The sequence below is a fragment of the Prosopis cineraria genome, unplaced genomic scaffold, assembly GCF_029017545.1.
Source record: "Prosopis cineraria cultivar Desert tree isolate PC_DT_omini unplaced genomic scaffold, ASM2901754v1 PC14, whole genome shotgun sequence".
Lineage (NCBI taxonomy): Eukaryota > Viridiplantae > Streptophyta > Magnoliopsida > Fabales > Fabaceae > Prosopis > Prosopis cineraria.
The window spans coordinates 27,222,736-27,239,697 of NW_026555345.1; the positions used below are offsets into that span (position 1 = coordinate 27,222,736).

General features: G+C 28.9%; 1 protein-coding gene across 1 annotated transcript; it reads right to left on the minus strand.

Annotated features, from left to right (window-relative positions):
• Nucleotides 1-4,424: 4,424 nt before the first annotated feature.
• Nucleotides 4,425-7,771, minus strand: LOC129292096 (serine carboxypeptidase-like). Its single transcript, XM_054929616.1, has 9 exons — nucleotides 7,452-7,771; nucleotides 7,190-7,358; nucleotides 6,946-7,065; nucleotides 6,711-6,854; nucleotides 6,451-6,601; nucleotides 5,678-5,769; nucleotides 5,318-5,579; nucleotides 4,622-4,755; nucleotides 4,425-4,520 (listed from the first exon to the last, which is right to left on the minus strand). Exons 1-9 carry the CDS (start codon nucleotides 7,769-7,771, stop codon nucleotides 4,425-4,427), a joined length of 1,488 nt encoding a protein of 495 aa, XP_054785591.1.
• Nucleotides 7,772-16,962: the final 9,191 nt, after the last annotated feature.

Below are 16,962 nucleotides of genomic sequence, written 5' to 3' on the forward strand. Positions count from 1 at the left end.
AACCAAAATGATAACCAAGACACAATTGAGGACCAAAAATTTCATTATCAAATGTTTTAAAAAGTTCTAGGCCGGGTTAGGAAAAATATTTGCTTTCTTTAATAGTTAACCCAACCCAATTTTAAAATAAAGGTTTTGCCAATATAGCTTAAATTATAAAATTAAATTAAAAAAATAAATTAATATTTATTATATTTTATATTGTGATCAATTTATTATATTTGTTAATAATATACCGTTATATATTAATAAAAAATTCTTTAAAAATTTTATATTTTTAATAATAAATTTTTATATATCAATAATAAATTTTTTGTATATTAATATGATGAATTGACCATACTTTTAATTTTTTAAAAATTTAATTCATGTTTTGTGGGCGAAAGATTTTTTATTATTACTGGGCTAATTTATCCTTTTAAAATTCCTGTGCCAAAAAAAAGTCATTTTTGGCAAAGTTTATATGTATATACACACGTACGTACGTATGTTTGTCTGTATATTCATGAAACTATTTATTAACTTAAATTGGAGTATACTGTACACATGTGAGCCAATTATTTTCTGGACAAAAGAGGTGGGGACTGGTTGATAGGTACGCATCCGGACGTTCTTTTCTTCCCCTTCCGTCTTGTCTTATCTTTCCTATGCCGTGAAACACGCGATCCCCCTGAACTGTTAATTTAATCTCAATCGTCAAATTTATTTTATTTTTTTTAATCTATGAAAAATCAAAAAGTTCATTAATACGAAATACTAAATTAATATTCTAATACTTTGGCTAATTGATTATATTTACATATATATATATATATATATATGTACATACACTGTTTTCCCGATTAATTGAAATTATTGGGGTATTTGCATTTCCCATAATTTACTGTCAGTATTATGGAAAACGTGGTAAAAAAAACTTAAATTAACGAAGCAAATAAGTTTTTCGCTGGTCTTAATTTATAGATGTTGGTAAGGTTAGACACTTTGAAAAAGGAAAAAGCATTTTGATTTGAGGGAAGGAGAGGAACCTTATTTGGTTTCAAAAATTGAAAGAGAGGGAAGAGATTTTTTTTTTTTTAAAATCTTTCCTCCTATTTCCTCCCCTTCAAATTGGAGGATTGGAAGGAAAGGGGTAAATTTTTTCATATTCTAACTAATATGTTCTCCGTGATAAATTCAAAAAATATAAATATATTTTTTAATATTTTAATACAAATAAAATGAAAATAAGATTATACATATATAATTAATAGAAAAGGTAATATCAAACTCTTTTATTTTTTTTATTAAAATTACATCCTCCTTTTAAACCAAACACATCCTATGAAGGAGGCAGAAGGAAGGAAAGGGGGAAGAACCCTCTAGTTTGAGGGAAGGTTTTGGAGGGGAGTCCTCCACTTTTGCCATAACAAGGAGTGGAAAGCTTCCCCTCCCTTGTTTGGCAAAAGATAAAGAACAAAAAAATTTTAATGAATTTTTTCTTCCCTTCTCTCCAATCAAATAAAGGTTAAAGTATGCTTGGTTAGTGGTTTTTGGAAAGGAGGGGAGCAACTTTGTTTGGTTGAAAAAAAAAATTTATATTCTTTCTCCCTCTCTTTCCATATTAAAATTTTATTATCCACTAAAATCTAATTAATACATAGTTCATTCATGCATAATTTAAATAGTTTTTATGAAGCGTACATTGATAAATGGGAAAAAACTAGTAAATGCTCATATGACATCTAATATGAGTTAATAATAATTTTATAAAATTTCTATCAACATTTTTTGTGTGTTTATTAGTTAATATCAGATGCTGTGTAAGCTATTATATTGTTTTCTTAATATAACATAACAACTTCTGCTAGTAAAATAACTAAGAAATTATCGTAGAGGATTCTATGATTAAAAAAAAAGGTTATCAAGATTAATTTTAAATTTTGAAAAATGAAGGCTGTTTCATGCTCTCAAAGTTCAAGGAAATTTGGTATATTTTAACTTAATTTTAATTCAATCTTTAAGTCATTTAATGTCATCCCCCAAAATTACTTATGTCCATTTTATAATTTTAATTTTGTAAATGAGATATTTCAGATATTAAAAAAATATTTCAGATTAATCCTAACCAGTCCCACAACAATCCAAGCACAATCCAATCATCATTGACTCTTAAATTAGTAGCTTGCCCAGTTCAATAATTGATATAATTTTTAATATCTTAATTAATACTCGTTCCATTATAAAATATAAAGTATTTTTTAAAGAATTGAATGTTAAAAAATATAAGATTTTTTTTAATCTTTGAGATGTAATCATTGCCTTTTTTTTAAAGTGTATAATGACTTTATATTTATTGTAAAGTGTTTAATAGGGATAAATATAAAAAGATAGAGTTAGTTAAAAAATAAATAATTATTTTATTAAAAATAAATTTTAATTAAAAATATTTTATATTTTTAAATAGAATGGCTAAACATGGAGAGAATAGGAGAACACGTTTTGTTTTGTTCCCCTTTGAAAAGTGAAACGAGTTAAAAGTATCAAATTAGACGGTGACGAGATTGACGGGTTCCGTATCAAGTGAGATGTGAGCACAAAATTGTACTATTTTAAAAGGGAAAATTGCTGGAAAGGACCCTATTATGTTATCAGCAAATTCATTTTAGTTACATTAAAAGATCAAGGTCCTTCAACTTCAAGTGAATAAAGAGATGTTTGCCTTTTTGTTTTTCGTATTTTATTATATTAATATTAATGAAATTGATAAAAATAATTTATAAATGAAATGGGCAAGTAATTACAAGACATGTGAAGCCAGAAAATGAGTCCAACTAATTTTGTCAGATGCACTTCAACGAGTTTATCTGAGTTGATGTGATAGTTGCCAGAGGACACAGGAAACAATCAAATAAAATGACATAATAATCAGGATTGACAAAGTCAAACAGTAAGATTAATAATAATCCTAATATAAGGAATATTTTATTATGCAAAAGTATATTTTCATTATATAGAGAAATATATATACTCCCTCCGGTCCCATTTATAAGTCCAATTCTAGAAGGTATATTTGGTTCCATTTATAAGTCACGGTGCGTCTTTTTAGGTAATATTTGAGAGGTATTTTCAAAATTACCCTTCATGAGAGAGAAAAAGCAACAGGACATTACTTTTTAGATTTGTTATATAGGGGCATGTTTGGAATTTTACTTACTTTTATTCCTTGTACTTTTATTGTATTGGTATTGATGAGGTTGGTAGAGATGACTTATAAATAGGACCGGAGGGAGTATTGTTTAACGCTTCAAGCAACGAACTTTTGTGAGTGTGCGTGCCCATTCCTTAATTTTACTCGAATGTTCCATCAAGGGATAAGAATCCTAATATCATCAATTTTCTCCCATTTCTTGATAGCCCATCTACAGTGCAAGAACAGTTCACCAACTGGATCCCATGTCTCTCCTTCCCAAGTTCCGATTTTGTGTTCGTGTTATTTTATGTCCCTCTGTGAACCCTTCATTTTATAACTTTTTCGGCAAAAACATTACTTGCATGATAGATAAAAAAATGAAAGGGAGTAATAAAAACAAAATAAACCTTTTCTATAATTATACAGTTTTTAAAATGAGTGGTATTGTTTTTGCTTTCTGTACTTTACTGTCCGTACTGCTGTCATGCAGATTGCAGGCATCTCTCCCACATTTTGAGTCTCAACAATTTTTAAATGGGCCTGATTAAATTTTATCTGGTATACTTAATGATTGGGGTTAGCTCAATAGGGTTTTGGGCCGAACACCGTTAGCCTATGTGTTTTGGGTTTGAGAATTGAGATATTCCTCTCAAATTTTGATCCAAAATTTCTCACTCCGAAAATTACACACACACAGAGGAGAGTTTAGAAAAAGAAATACACCGCGTCAAGTAGTTTGATTACAGTTTTATGAATGTGTGACTTCATTCTGATTCTGAATTTTGTTGTCCAATATCACTACATCATATCAATATACAAAGCATTCGAATTTTTATTCTAAATTTCAATGCCTCCCATCATCACCATTAATGCAGGCTTAAATCAAGATCTGGGAAATCATGTGGGGCATCCTGAGTATGGTATGGATATTCAAGTCAACCTGCTTGGTTGAATTGGTTAATCATTAAACCAATATCTTGATTGATTTAATAAAATGATTTGTTTATAACTTATTTGATTATGATTTAATTATAATTTTGACTATTAACTCTTGAACTAATGCTTTCATCGGTTCATTGACCAATATAAACTTCAGTACACAAATTGGAGTCTTCTTATTCGCAATGCAAATAATTAACACGAGTCTTTACCATTTCCTCTAAAGTTTGATACATATATATTTCTGGTGTAGTGATACATATATTTTTTTGTGCAGAATAAACGACTTTAACTAGCCATTTATTATCTCTCTTCATGTCATGGTTAATTTTCCTTGCATCCACCTCGTCAACATTTCTAGTGCAACCTTGGGTTGATCCATAGGAACCATGTGTCCAGCCTCAAGGATCTGTTTTGGTTCATTGATCTCAAACCTCAGAACATGTTCATTCGCAAAATCAAATCAAATTAATATTATTGAAAGCAGCAGATAAACTATACAACACAAACCTTGAGAAAACTTAGTGGTTCATGGCTCAGCAACCTTCCTGCCTCTTTGCCATCAACCACGAAGGACACGTTTGGGGATTTCAAAAACGCGTCCTGACCTGACCACTCCATCGCTTCAACCCATCTTGCGTTTCCTGTTCAATGCCAATCACAAGATAGATGACTTTTTTTTTTTTTGTCTTTTTCATTTTGCCAATGAAGAAAGCAAAAAAGAGAAAATTGATTTTTTAAACTATAAGTAAAAAATAGAAAATTGATTTTTTAAACTATAAGTACAGAAGCAACTATGGAGCTAAACTTATTTTTTGTACAATATTTTTAACTTTTGAAAATGATACAATCTGACACCTGCTATTAACAAAAAATAACTATAACCGTTAATTAACTAAAGAACAACCAATAAAATTTTCTTGATACTTTTCTGTGATTTTTTGATCATTTAATGTAATTTTTAAGTCATTTTATGTATCTTTTGAAATCTTTTTATGTTATTTACTGGTTGATAAGCAATCAAAATTAATTTTTATTAACAATAAGGGTCAGATTGTATCTTTTTCAAAAGTTAAAGGAAAAAATTGCATTAATTAAAAGAAAATAATTTAGGGTCCCATATACTAATAAACATATAATTTAAGATCCAATGCATTTCTTTACCTATAAAGACATTAAAAGCACTTGAGGTTTTGCAAAGCTTACCAAGCCAATTACAAATAAGATCCTTATCCCCAGCATACACAAGCATTCTAATACCATCCTCGAGGAGAGCAGGAATAGCTCCTTCCATGCTTCTCATCCAGTCATTCTTCATACCAGCGTATACTGTTACACTGCATGTAATATATTTCATTTCTCCAACACCTAAAGCATTTTTCACTTCTTTCTTGTTTAGGAATGTCTCCATGTTTGAAAAATCATAGCACATAGGTCCTTGATCACATTTCTTTCTTATGTCATAGTACTGCAGCCAATTAAGCATGCATACATGATTACATGATTTATAGTAAACTCAAAACTATACACATCATGTCTTTTACATTCTCAAAACTAGTCTCTTACATTAATATTGTCGGCCGCTTTCAGGATTTCGCCAAATACGTTTTCATTGCAATTATAGAAAGCAGACTCACAAACATCTCCACCATTTTTGTCTACATAATCATCAAGGAGTTAGATCGATGGAAAAAAAAAATATTTTCTGTTTGAGGGAGTTTTAAATGATGAGATGGGTCTATTTCATTATAATTTATTGTGATAAAAACCAGAATTTAATTTGGTTTCTATTATAAATTATAAATCACTTTATAGCATAGGTTGTTTATATGTATCATATGTTTTAATAATAAATATGAGATATTTTGATCAAATTGGCATATTTTAATTATAGTTCTTACAAAAAAATAATCATAGTTTGTCTTTTATAGCAAAAGAGATCTTTTCAATTATAACAACTCATCTTGGCTTCTTTGATTTAAGGTGAAAGTGGCGACGTACATATACTTTTCAAAGGCCATTATACCTTAATCAACTATTATTGTCAAGTTTTACATGAATGTATTTGAAAATAGAGATATAAAACTAATTTAAATATTTTTAAAATACTTAATTAAATCAATTCTTTATAAATTTCTTCTGATATTTAAATTATGAGTTTTTTTTTAAATTAAAGATCCTTCTAATTTTTGAAATGCATGTTTAATTTAACTTTTAAACTTAATTATGTATGTAATGCAAATGAATTAGTGTAGAAAAAGCGGATTGAAAAATTTAAAAAAAAATGCTTTGAGAAAGAAAGAAGAAGAACAAAAATAGATGAGGGCAAGTAATGTTACTGCAATCTATTATTAACCCCAAACATGGGCCGACCATCTTGCCGATACGATTGTAAGTATCTCCATCAATTATATTGTTCTCATATGCAAAGTCCGTATAAGCTCCGTATTGAGTTACAGGCTTGGTTTCTCCATTCCCAATAGCAAATCCCTGCGTACGTGTTCAACCAATTAATTAATCAATGCTAATATATGTACCACCAACATGAAATTATGAGAAGTCGCGATCGATTAATAATAGATAGCTAGTTTGAGATGACTTTGAGGTTTATATGAATTCCTTCTTTTGCTTTGTTTGCTTGATGAATCCGAGAAGCAAGAGCCGGAATATAATGTCCCGCGTACGATTCTCCAGTAATATAAAAGTCATTCTCAACAAATTCAGGGTGCTCCTTGAAAAATGCCTGACATGATTATCCTAAAACTTAGTCTATTCCAGTCAACTAATAAACACAAACACCCAGATTGGCTTGGATCGATGTCGTTAATATGTACCTGTAAGAAGTCATACAAGTCATTGCTAACCCCTTCTTCATCATGTCGAATGTCACTTTGATCAGAAACATGGCTAAAACCTGTCCCGATTGGTTGGTCTATGTATAATATATTTGATACCTAAAAAATTAAAATGAGGAGGGAACATTTTTTGACTGATCACTCAGAAAGACCAGAAACTACATGTATAGTGTGATGAACGAGCAAAATTAAAGGAATAGCTCTACGTTACACAAGCACGTACCTTGTCCCAGCCATAGTCATTCCATACAAGAGACAAGTCATCTGTAATATGAAAAGGGCCATTCTCGTAAAACAAAGCCAGTTCACTGCCACAGCCTGGTCCCCCAGTTAACCATATCACAACGGGGTCCTTCTTACTGTTCCGGGATTCGAAGAACAAGTAGAACATCCTGTAAATTAATTAATTTCTGACTTTATATATCACTATTATAGCAAACAAATCAAATTAATCAGACCAACATATTACAAGGATTATTAATTACTTTTCACCATGGGAATGTGGGAGTCCATAATAGCCAGCATGGTGACCCAAGTCTTGAACAGAAGGCCCACCAAGAGCATAAAGGTTGGGGAATCTAAACTTTTTCTCAACGATCTTGCCTGCAGGGACTGAGTGACAGTCGCGGGACACAGAGTAACTGTAATGTTTTAATGGGGAAAGGTTAAGCTCTCTAATAAGCTTTTCTCCTTCTTGTTCAATGTACTTGGATCCTGAAGACGCTGCAAAGTAGGAAGGCGAAAGGAAGACAAACAGGAGAAAAGATAGAAAGATTTGAACGAGGTCTGATGATGGTGATGCCATAGTTTACTACTCTAGTTTCTGAATCCCAGCAGACTGTGGCTACTAATTTATACTATCTCCGTGCCAAATTATAAGATATTTTTAAAAAAGTTTTTCGTCCTTAAATATAAGACCTAAAATATAAGATATTTTGGATAAATTAAGATTTCATTAAATACACCAATTTTAATATTATCCTTTCTCTTTTTATAATTAATTTTCATTCAATCTCTTTTCAATATATTAAATGATGAGTATTTTTAAAAGTTTATATTTTTATTTTAAAAATATAAAATTGTTAAGTGTATTTAATGAGGTTTATTGATATATAAAATTTTATTTAAAAGTATTTTATAATTTGAAACTGAGGGAGTATTATACATGTCAATTAATGTAAGTCTGGAGCGGTTCCCTGAATCCATAAATTCAGAAATTGAAAACCATTATTGCTGGTGATTATTAATTAAATTATATAACCAAATGTTTAGCTGAATATTGGTGGCATTTATAAATTACACTGTTTTTTTTTTGGCATTCAATTACTTTGTCTTTTAGTCAAACAAAAGTACGTAGCATTTGACTTTGATGCATTAACTTCATCAGAATAACTCTCGTATTATACATATATATAATCTTTTAATACAAATTCATGCATATGAATTAACTGACAAGGACAATATGAAATTTACTGTTTATTTAACTATTAGTATTTAATGTTTTAATTAAGATAAATGAGCAAATTGCCTTATGAATTTTAAGTCTAATAACACCATAGACCTTAAACTTATTCATTGTACAAATTATTTTCTCAATTTTTATGAACAGTGCAATTAGATTACCACCATAAATAAAAGTTAACTTTAACTATTAGTCGATGAAAAAATAATATCAAAAATTACAAAAAAAATTTTGATTCTTTTTTTTATATATATAATTTTTTGGATCCTTATATGTAATCTATGAGTCCTTTATTATATTCTTTTCATTTTCAGGGGCCACTTCCCATTCCCTTACATCGTGTATTTTACTTTCTCAAGGTAGCTTGCACAAAAATCACAGTATTGCTTTAATTATTTTTTTGGTAAAATTTACTTTAGTTCGAGCCTAGAAAAAATAAATGGGCTACAGTTTTAAAAATTCGTTGGGTTTACTTATAATTAATTATTTAGCTCGAAAATTAATTGGGGTTGCCCTGATAAAAGATTTTGGGCCAAGAATCTTTTTGTGTCTTTCATATTTGGGACAATAAAAATGAAATTTCAAAACTTGAAATTTATGACGGTTAAGTCTTGAATAAAATTTTATTCCCATATCTAATTGAATGATCAACACAAGATTGAAACTACGAGGTAAGGACTTGAAACTATATAAACAACCATTATATAGTTTTTGGACAAAAAAAACCTTAAAAATAAGAATCCTATATATAGTATTTTAACCCAAATCTTGTTTCTAATATATAATGGTTTTTCAATAATTATTATACTCCTTTCATTTTAAATTATATAATAATTTTTAAAAAATTTATCTTAAAATATAACACAATTTAAAAACAATAAAATTTTATTAATAATAATTTTTTAATATTATCTTTTAGGTAAAAAAATTAAAATAATAATATAACTTTATGAATGAGTAATATAAACTTTGGAAGTTTATAATTTTATTTGAAAGAAATAATCTTTTTTTTGTTTTGAATAGTGGAGAAAAAAGTATTAAATTTGATGGCGACAAGACTGGCCTATCGACCTGTTTCTGTCTGCTCCGTCTTATTCATTGTAATTACCTTTTTTGGAATTTTTTTTTGAAAAAATGACATTTAAAAACCCTCTAAAGCCATTAATTATTAAGTTAAAGGGGTAAGAATACTTATAAAGTGTATCGTAAAGTGAGAAAAAAGTTAAAAATACCCATAACGTTATATGGATGGGTGTAAAAGTGACCAAACCAGTAATTTTGACCTAAAATTATTAACTTTAATTGTTAAATACTGATTGTGCATGCCACGTTCAGTCTTTGCTAACGTGGACTAATAAAGAGACAAAAATACCCACAAAGTCATCAGCCAAGGGCAAAAATACACATGAAGTCATAGGCCAGGAGCAAAAATACCCATAATGTTATCAGAGTTGGTGCAAAAATATCAATCCATCCAATCTCTTAAATGTTGACCGTTTAGCTGACACCTAAGCAAAAGTTGATTATTTTTTTGTTGACATGGATAAAAAATATTTCTAGATAAAATTCTCTAGAGGTTAATCGATTATTGTATGAATATCATGTAAGAAAATGTCATTTTGATTGATATCAAATTAAATCGCTTGTTTTTTTACAACATTGGAAAAAACTATTTGAAAATTTTGAACTTATTATGAATGCAATTGCTTGAGATTGCGACAATGTTCTTAAGTTAGGTGTGCTCAGTTTCGATATTTAATTTTGTACAACTAATCTCACTATGTTAAATATCAGGTTTTGCAGGTAAGAAAAAAGAGTGAAGAGGGAGGAAGAAAGGAAGAGGGCGAGATATGTGGAGATGGAAAGAAATCATGTGGCATTGATTTTGACGGATTGTCACTTGCACCTATTAAAGTAACATTATGGGTACTTATACAATGATCGATCAATATTCTTAAAAATTCATCTGAGAATTATTTTTGTCTATATTAACAAAAAAATAGTCAATTTTTGCTTAGGTATCAGATAAATGGTTAACATTTAAGGGATTAGATGAATTGATCACTTTTGGACCAATTGTGATAACGTTATAAGTATTTTTGCTCCAGGCCTATGACTTCATAGATATTTTTGCCTCTTTATTAGTCTATGTCAGCAAATACAGACACGTAACATGCACAGTTAGTATTTAACAATCAAAGTTAACGTCATTAAGTCAAAGTTAAAGGTTTGGTCACTTTTACACCCATCCATGTAATGTTATGAGTATTTTTATATTTTTCTTCATTTTAGGATATTAGGTTCCTGTGGCTAATCACTTTGTGGGTTTTAGCCCCTTTACCCTAATTATTATTAGGGATAGTAAATTATTAAAATCTCAATAATTGATCATGATTCTTATTTGAAATTAAAAATACATATGAGTTTACAAAATTATTTTTCACTTGAAAAATAAAAAAATGATACTGCTGAAATTACTATTATGGGATGAGAATATAGTTAATCTCAATTAAAAAGTTGAGGAACAATAGTTAGAAATAAATTATTTTTCAGTATGAACTAAAATTTACTTTTAAAATTTTCTAAGGGCACTTGTGAATATATAATAGTCACTTGAAAATTTATTAAATTTACTTTTGAATATGAACCTAATCACTTGTCAATTTTTATACTTATTAATATATTAGTAAACCACTTGAAAAATAAATAAATGACACTATTAAAATTACTATTATGGGATGAGAATATTGTTAATCTCAATTGAAAAATCAAGAAAGAATAGTTGGGAATGGATTGTTTTCAAGAATGAAACTAAAATTCACTTTTGAAACTTTACAAGGGCATTTATAAATACAATAGTCACTTAAAAATTTATTAAATAACTTATGAACCTAATCACTTATTAATTTTTATGCTTATTAATATATCCATAAACTACTTGAAAAATAAAAAAATGACACTACTGAAATTACTACCATTGGATGAGAATTGCTAATCTCAATTGGGAAACCAAGGAACAATAGTTGGGGATGGATTGTTTCTCAATATGAAACTAAAATTTACTTTTGAAACTCTCCAAGACACTTGAAAATATACAATAGTCACTTAAAAATTTACTGAAGTCACTTCTAAGAGACATTTTAGACTATTTGCATGTTTTAATTTTAAGTAAGGATCATGATTTATTATTGTGATTTCAATAATTCAGAGTCCCTAATTGTGATTAATGGCCTTAGGGGTCCTTAATTGTCATTTTCCTTTTTTAATATTACACACTCTTTCCATCTCAAATTATAAGACAAGTTGAAGAAATTTTGTTATCCCAAGATATAAAATAATTTTACAAAAATAAGGTTTTTTTTCTAATATTATCCTTTAAATGAAGAGAGAATTGAAATGATTAGATATTTAAAATTATTTTAAGTGAAGGTACTTATAAAAATTTATATTTTTATTTTAAAAAAGTAAGTTTGTAAACTATTATTATTGAATTTTATTGATATGTATATATAATTTTATCTTAAATTATTTTATAATTTAAAACAGTGGAAGTGTCTTTTAAATTTCAAAAGAGTATTTAATGACTTTTTTTATGGGAGAGTCGTCACGGCTTCTTGAAAAATAAAAATTGCCCTGCAGGTCAAATATGATTTGATAATGCTTTGCAGGCTTGAATTGAAAGACTCATTCGCAATTAATTTATTAGTTGAAATCTTTGAACTACAGACTGAGAGGGAATACCATACCAAAATATCAAAACAAATTAACAACAGAAGGTCGGTAACAAATGCAATACTTATTTACAATAATCTATTTGGGGTTTATACTTGTACATAAAGAATACAAAAAAAAAATTATATGTTAACCAAAACAAATTAGCAACAAAAGGTCCATAAACAACAAGCAAAATCTAATTACTCACAATGAAATGTTCGTTTATTTGCTAGAACCATTTGTGATTTACACTTATACTTAAAGAATACAAGAGAAAATTCACAAGATGACCAAAAAAATTATTAATTTAATAGAAGGTACTTACAATGAAATGTCCGTTTATTTACAAGAGTCTATTTGTGGTTTATATTTGTACTAAAAAAATTCAAGAGGAGAAAATTTAAAAGTTACCCGAAACAATTAACGATAGAAGGTCCGTAAATTTCTAGTGTGGTATTTCCTTCTCAGTTATTAAGGATAGTTCAGTCATTTTAGTTTGAAAATTAATTGCAAATGAGGTCTTTGGACGTGCAAAGCATTATTAGATTATATTGGGCTGTAGAGCAATAATTTTCATCTCATGGGAGCCTTAGACGCGATTCTTATTGAATATCTAATACTATTAAATGAGAGAACATTTGGTTAAGTATGTCATTTTTCTTCTGATTTATACTTACTGAATATCTAATACTATTGGTTAATTTCATATTTCAGCAATATCAAGTTAATAACAAAAATAATTCTCCATATTTGCTATGACTAAGAGCTTGCGAAGCTCAAAGATATGCTTCAAATATGCTTTAGTTCTCATCTTATATATACACTAATAAGGCTTCCACTCTTTCAAGTTACAAGCAATGTGAGACTTTTTCACACTCTAAAAGTTACAACATTAAGTAGCATAATTACAATTGTTATTAGTAAAATTAGCCAAGCAAATTTTTAATCAGTTAACTACAAAAAAAAAAAAAAAAAAACAACCATCAGCAAGCAGAGATAAAGAAAGTAAAGAACATGTAGATCGATCTATTTGAGTTGAACCCACTCAACTATTATTCTCAGGCTAAAACAAAAGCAGGGAAATACACAAACACACTGATTTTATTATTATTTTACGCTCTGGAGATAGATAGCTAAGAAGTTCAGAGATGTTTATTCTGCATTTATACTTCACACCACCATGGATATGCCTGAGTCGACGTCCTCACCACTTGCTTTGACAAGCTTGAATGCCAATGGTTGTACGCTTCTGTCCCGTGTGACAACCAACGGAGGCTGCGATGGGTCGCATCTGCCTTCAAAGTAACATATCCACACGAAGATGTGGAATAACAGAAGGCAAACTTATAAAACTCGGTAGAATCATATTTCTTGATGTAGAAATAACCAGAACGAGGAACTGAAAATTCCTGAGGCTTCCCAACCATCACCGGATCTCCGTCAAAGCCAGGGATATTGGTGACCGTCCAACTGGATGTGTTAGTGCATGTGTTTGATGGCAAACTAGCGAACGATATGTTTAAGGATAGTCGTTAGTTGTACTAACTGGATGGTCACTTTGTTGTAATTTTTGCTGCCCAGCAATATTATACGATACTAGTCTGCTCAGCTCTGGTGAAGGCAGAGAGAGTGACAAAGAAGAAGAAAAAGAAGGAGAATGCAAGCAGTTGATACGTCTTCATTATTTTGCTAGGTTTGGCTGTTAGGGCTCCATGGGAGGAGACTCTAGGTTTGGTTTTGGGCTGGGATTGATTAGTTAGGACTATTTATCTACTTATAGAGCTAAGAGCCAGCGAAAGCTCTATGATATCCTTCAAATTTGATTTTTCTTTTGTAGGGTTGTTTTTGAGTCACGTGAAAACTGAGAGGCGCGGATGCCACCTTCCCCATATGGTGACCATATATAATTAAGAAGGTCCATCCAAGTTCCAATCAGGGTTTGCGTGTGTGTCATTTTATGTAGCGCACACGCGTACACATTTAATGTTTGGTTTCCAGAAGCGTCTATTACTCTATTTATAGAGGCAACCATGAGCGAGCAACCGCACAAACATTCATTAAGCCGTTGCACCTTCGACCTACTCCTCAAGGTACCACCTCTGGTCCTGTAACATAAGTGTCTCTGTTGAGTCAAATTGTAGTTATTGCGGTAACAGAACTTGATGTTGGATGACTCACATCGATCGAGGTTCGAGGGCACTTGTTGCTGTTGAATTTGCTTTTGGTTTGGCGCCTTTCCTTAAAATATACTCCCTCCATTTTTATACATATAAAAAAAAATTATATTACATAATTTTAAAAAATTAATTAATTATGATAATTATATTAAAAATAAAAAAAAAATTAAACTAAAATATCTCATGTTAATTAATATAAAAATATATTAATTATTTTTAATTAATATAAATTATGAGAGGTAATTTAAAAATATATAATAAATATTTATTGAAATAAGTAATTATTTATATAAAAAATAAATAAAAAATAATAGTCTTTTTTTATAAATAGAAACGAAGGGAGTACTCCCTTCCTCCTTATATATAAGATATTTTTAATCGAATCTCACATATCAAAAATGTCATGATGGTGGTAGAAAAATCATGCAATTAATAATTTATTTTATTTTTTAAAATAAAAATAAAATTATTTAATTACTTAAAAATATTATAATTATCTTTTATATTTAAAAGATAAAATAAGTTTTTAAAAGATATTTTATATATGAAAATGAAGGGGTATCACCGACACTCTCTCTCCATCCTCCAGAATTTTCCACTCCCCAACCATATTAAAGGTGGTGAAAACGGAAAAATCCAGAAGACTAAGGGTCCGTTTAGTTTTCCTCCGTTCACGTTCAGAAAGCAAAATTTTACTTTCAGAAAGTTGAAAGTTGTTTGGGTATAATATTTTGCAGAAAAGTACATCCTGAAAGTATATTCAAATAGTAGCTGAAAGTAGATTTCTGAAACGTAACTATTTGAAACTTTTGAAAAGTGAATTTGAAAAGAAGGATGTATTTGACCATACTATCCTAAGTTTAATCTCTTATTTTTTTATTTAAAAAATAGTTAATTCATTAAAAATATAATTATTATTTTAATAATAATAATTAGGTATCAATTTTTTTAGTATTATAAATTAAGTAATTAATCATATTAATTTTTAGCATTAATATATAATAAAAATTACAAATCTTTATTACATCTTTTAAATTACAAATTAAAAAATACAAATAATTAGAGATCAAATTTTTATCATTATAGATCAAAATTTATATTATTTATAATCTTTATTATATTTTTTAAATATTTTGAATATATTACATTTGTATAATAAAAATTATAAATCATTATAAATCAATGTCCTTTTTGGTAATTGTACATTCAAAAGCACATTTTACTATCACAAACCAAATAATTTTAATGTATCAAACTGACTTTTGAAAAAATATATCTAAATATAAATTTTATTACAATAACTGACTTTTATTAAACTGACTTTCACAAATGAACTTTTGATAAACTGAAAATCAAAGATAAACTAATATTTTAACAGTGTAAGGCGGTGAAATGAATGTGGATGCCATTTCAACGCCATTCCTCATCTATAAGTGAGTGTGCGTCATTTGCGTGTGTGTTAAGAAGAAAGAACGAAAGAGTGAAGTGACATGTGTGTGGCTGTAGAGTGACAGAAAGTAGGGTAGTGAGAGAAGTGAGAGAGGGTGACGTGAGGAAGAAAGAGTGTGAGAATTGAAGAATTGCTTTTGTATATTGTAGTTTGAGTAAAATAAAAATATAGTTTTGGGGTAGTTCCTCTGTTCTCCAATCCTCAAATCCCAACATCCATAACCCTTTGATGAGAAGTATTAGAGGAGGAAGAAGAAGCCATCTACACCTTCCGATCATCTATCTCCTGCCTCTGTAGCAAGAGATCAACAAACCACACAACATACATTTGTTGCGGTCAAAGTTTTTCATCACCATTAGAAATCTATCTTTTACTTTTTTTAAAAAAAATAATTTATTTTATATCATATCATTCCACCACATGTGAATCATATAATACCACCTCATGTCACGTATCTTATCATGTATCAGTATGTGGCAAATAATATCACATCACTTGTCATTTTATGTCATATCACAGGCTACATCTTCAACAAATGATACCACATCACCACGTCACAAGTGTTGCCTCCTCAAGCCATCTCTTGCCACATTACCACCACTTATCATGCCATCCACCACGTGTGTACCTCCTCATGCTATCTCGTGCACCATGTCACTGCCACATGTCATATCACATATTTGTTGCAAAATATGCTAAAGTTAAAGTTTGAGCCATCGATCTCCCCCACCTTTAAGTCTTAAGTCTTCCTTTTTTGTTAGTTAAACTAAAATGCATTTGCAGTTATTATATGCGAAATTAAATATATATCATTTAACTATATACATTTATATCAAATAATATTTTATAAAAAGATGTATGATATTTTATTTTTTTAATTATTAATATGAAAAAATCATTTATATGAATATTTAATTTATATTTTTAATAAAATATCATTTTTTATCAATAAATATTATTTTTGTTAGGAAATGAACTGAAAATAAACAAATTGTAAATATTAAATAATATTCTATATGCATTGTAACCAATTTTAAATTTTATTTTTATTTTTAAATGAAAATTATTAAGTATATAATTCATTTATAAATATACTCCCTCTATTAAAAAAATATAAGGCATTTTTAATCGAATTTTGCCCCCGAATATAGTAGTACTTACTTTCAAACTAACCCTATCTTTTCATATTATCT

What these genes read in the sequence shown, in the direction of transcription:
- LOC129292096 (XM_054929616.1), bottom strand. Translation starts at nt 7,771, where the DNA reads ATGGCATCACCATCATCAGACCTCGTTCAAATCTTTCTATCTTTTCTC. An exon ending in ACTTGTATGACTTCTTACAG is followed by an intron (nt 6,855 to 6,945) that starts GTACATATTAAC and finishes TAATCATGTCAG; the next exon opens with GCATTTTTCAAGGAGCACCC. An exon ending in AACCACTAAGTTTTCTCAAG is followed by an intron (nt 4,521 to 4,621) that starts GTTTGTGTTGTA and finishes GAACCAAAACAG; the next exon opens with ATCCTTGAGGCTGGACACAT.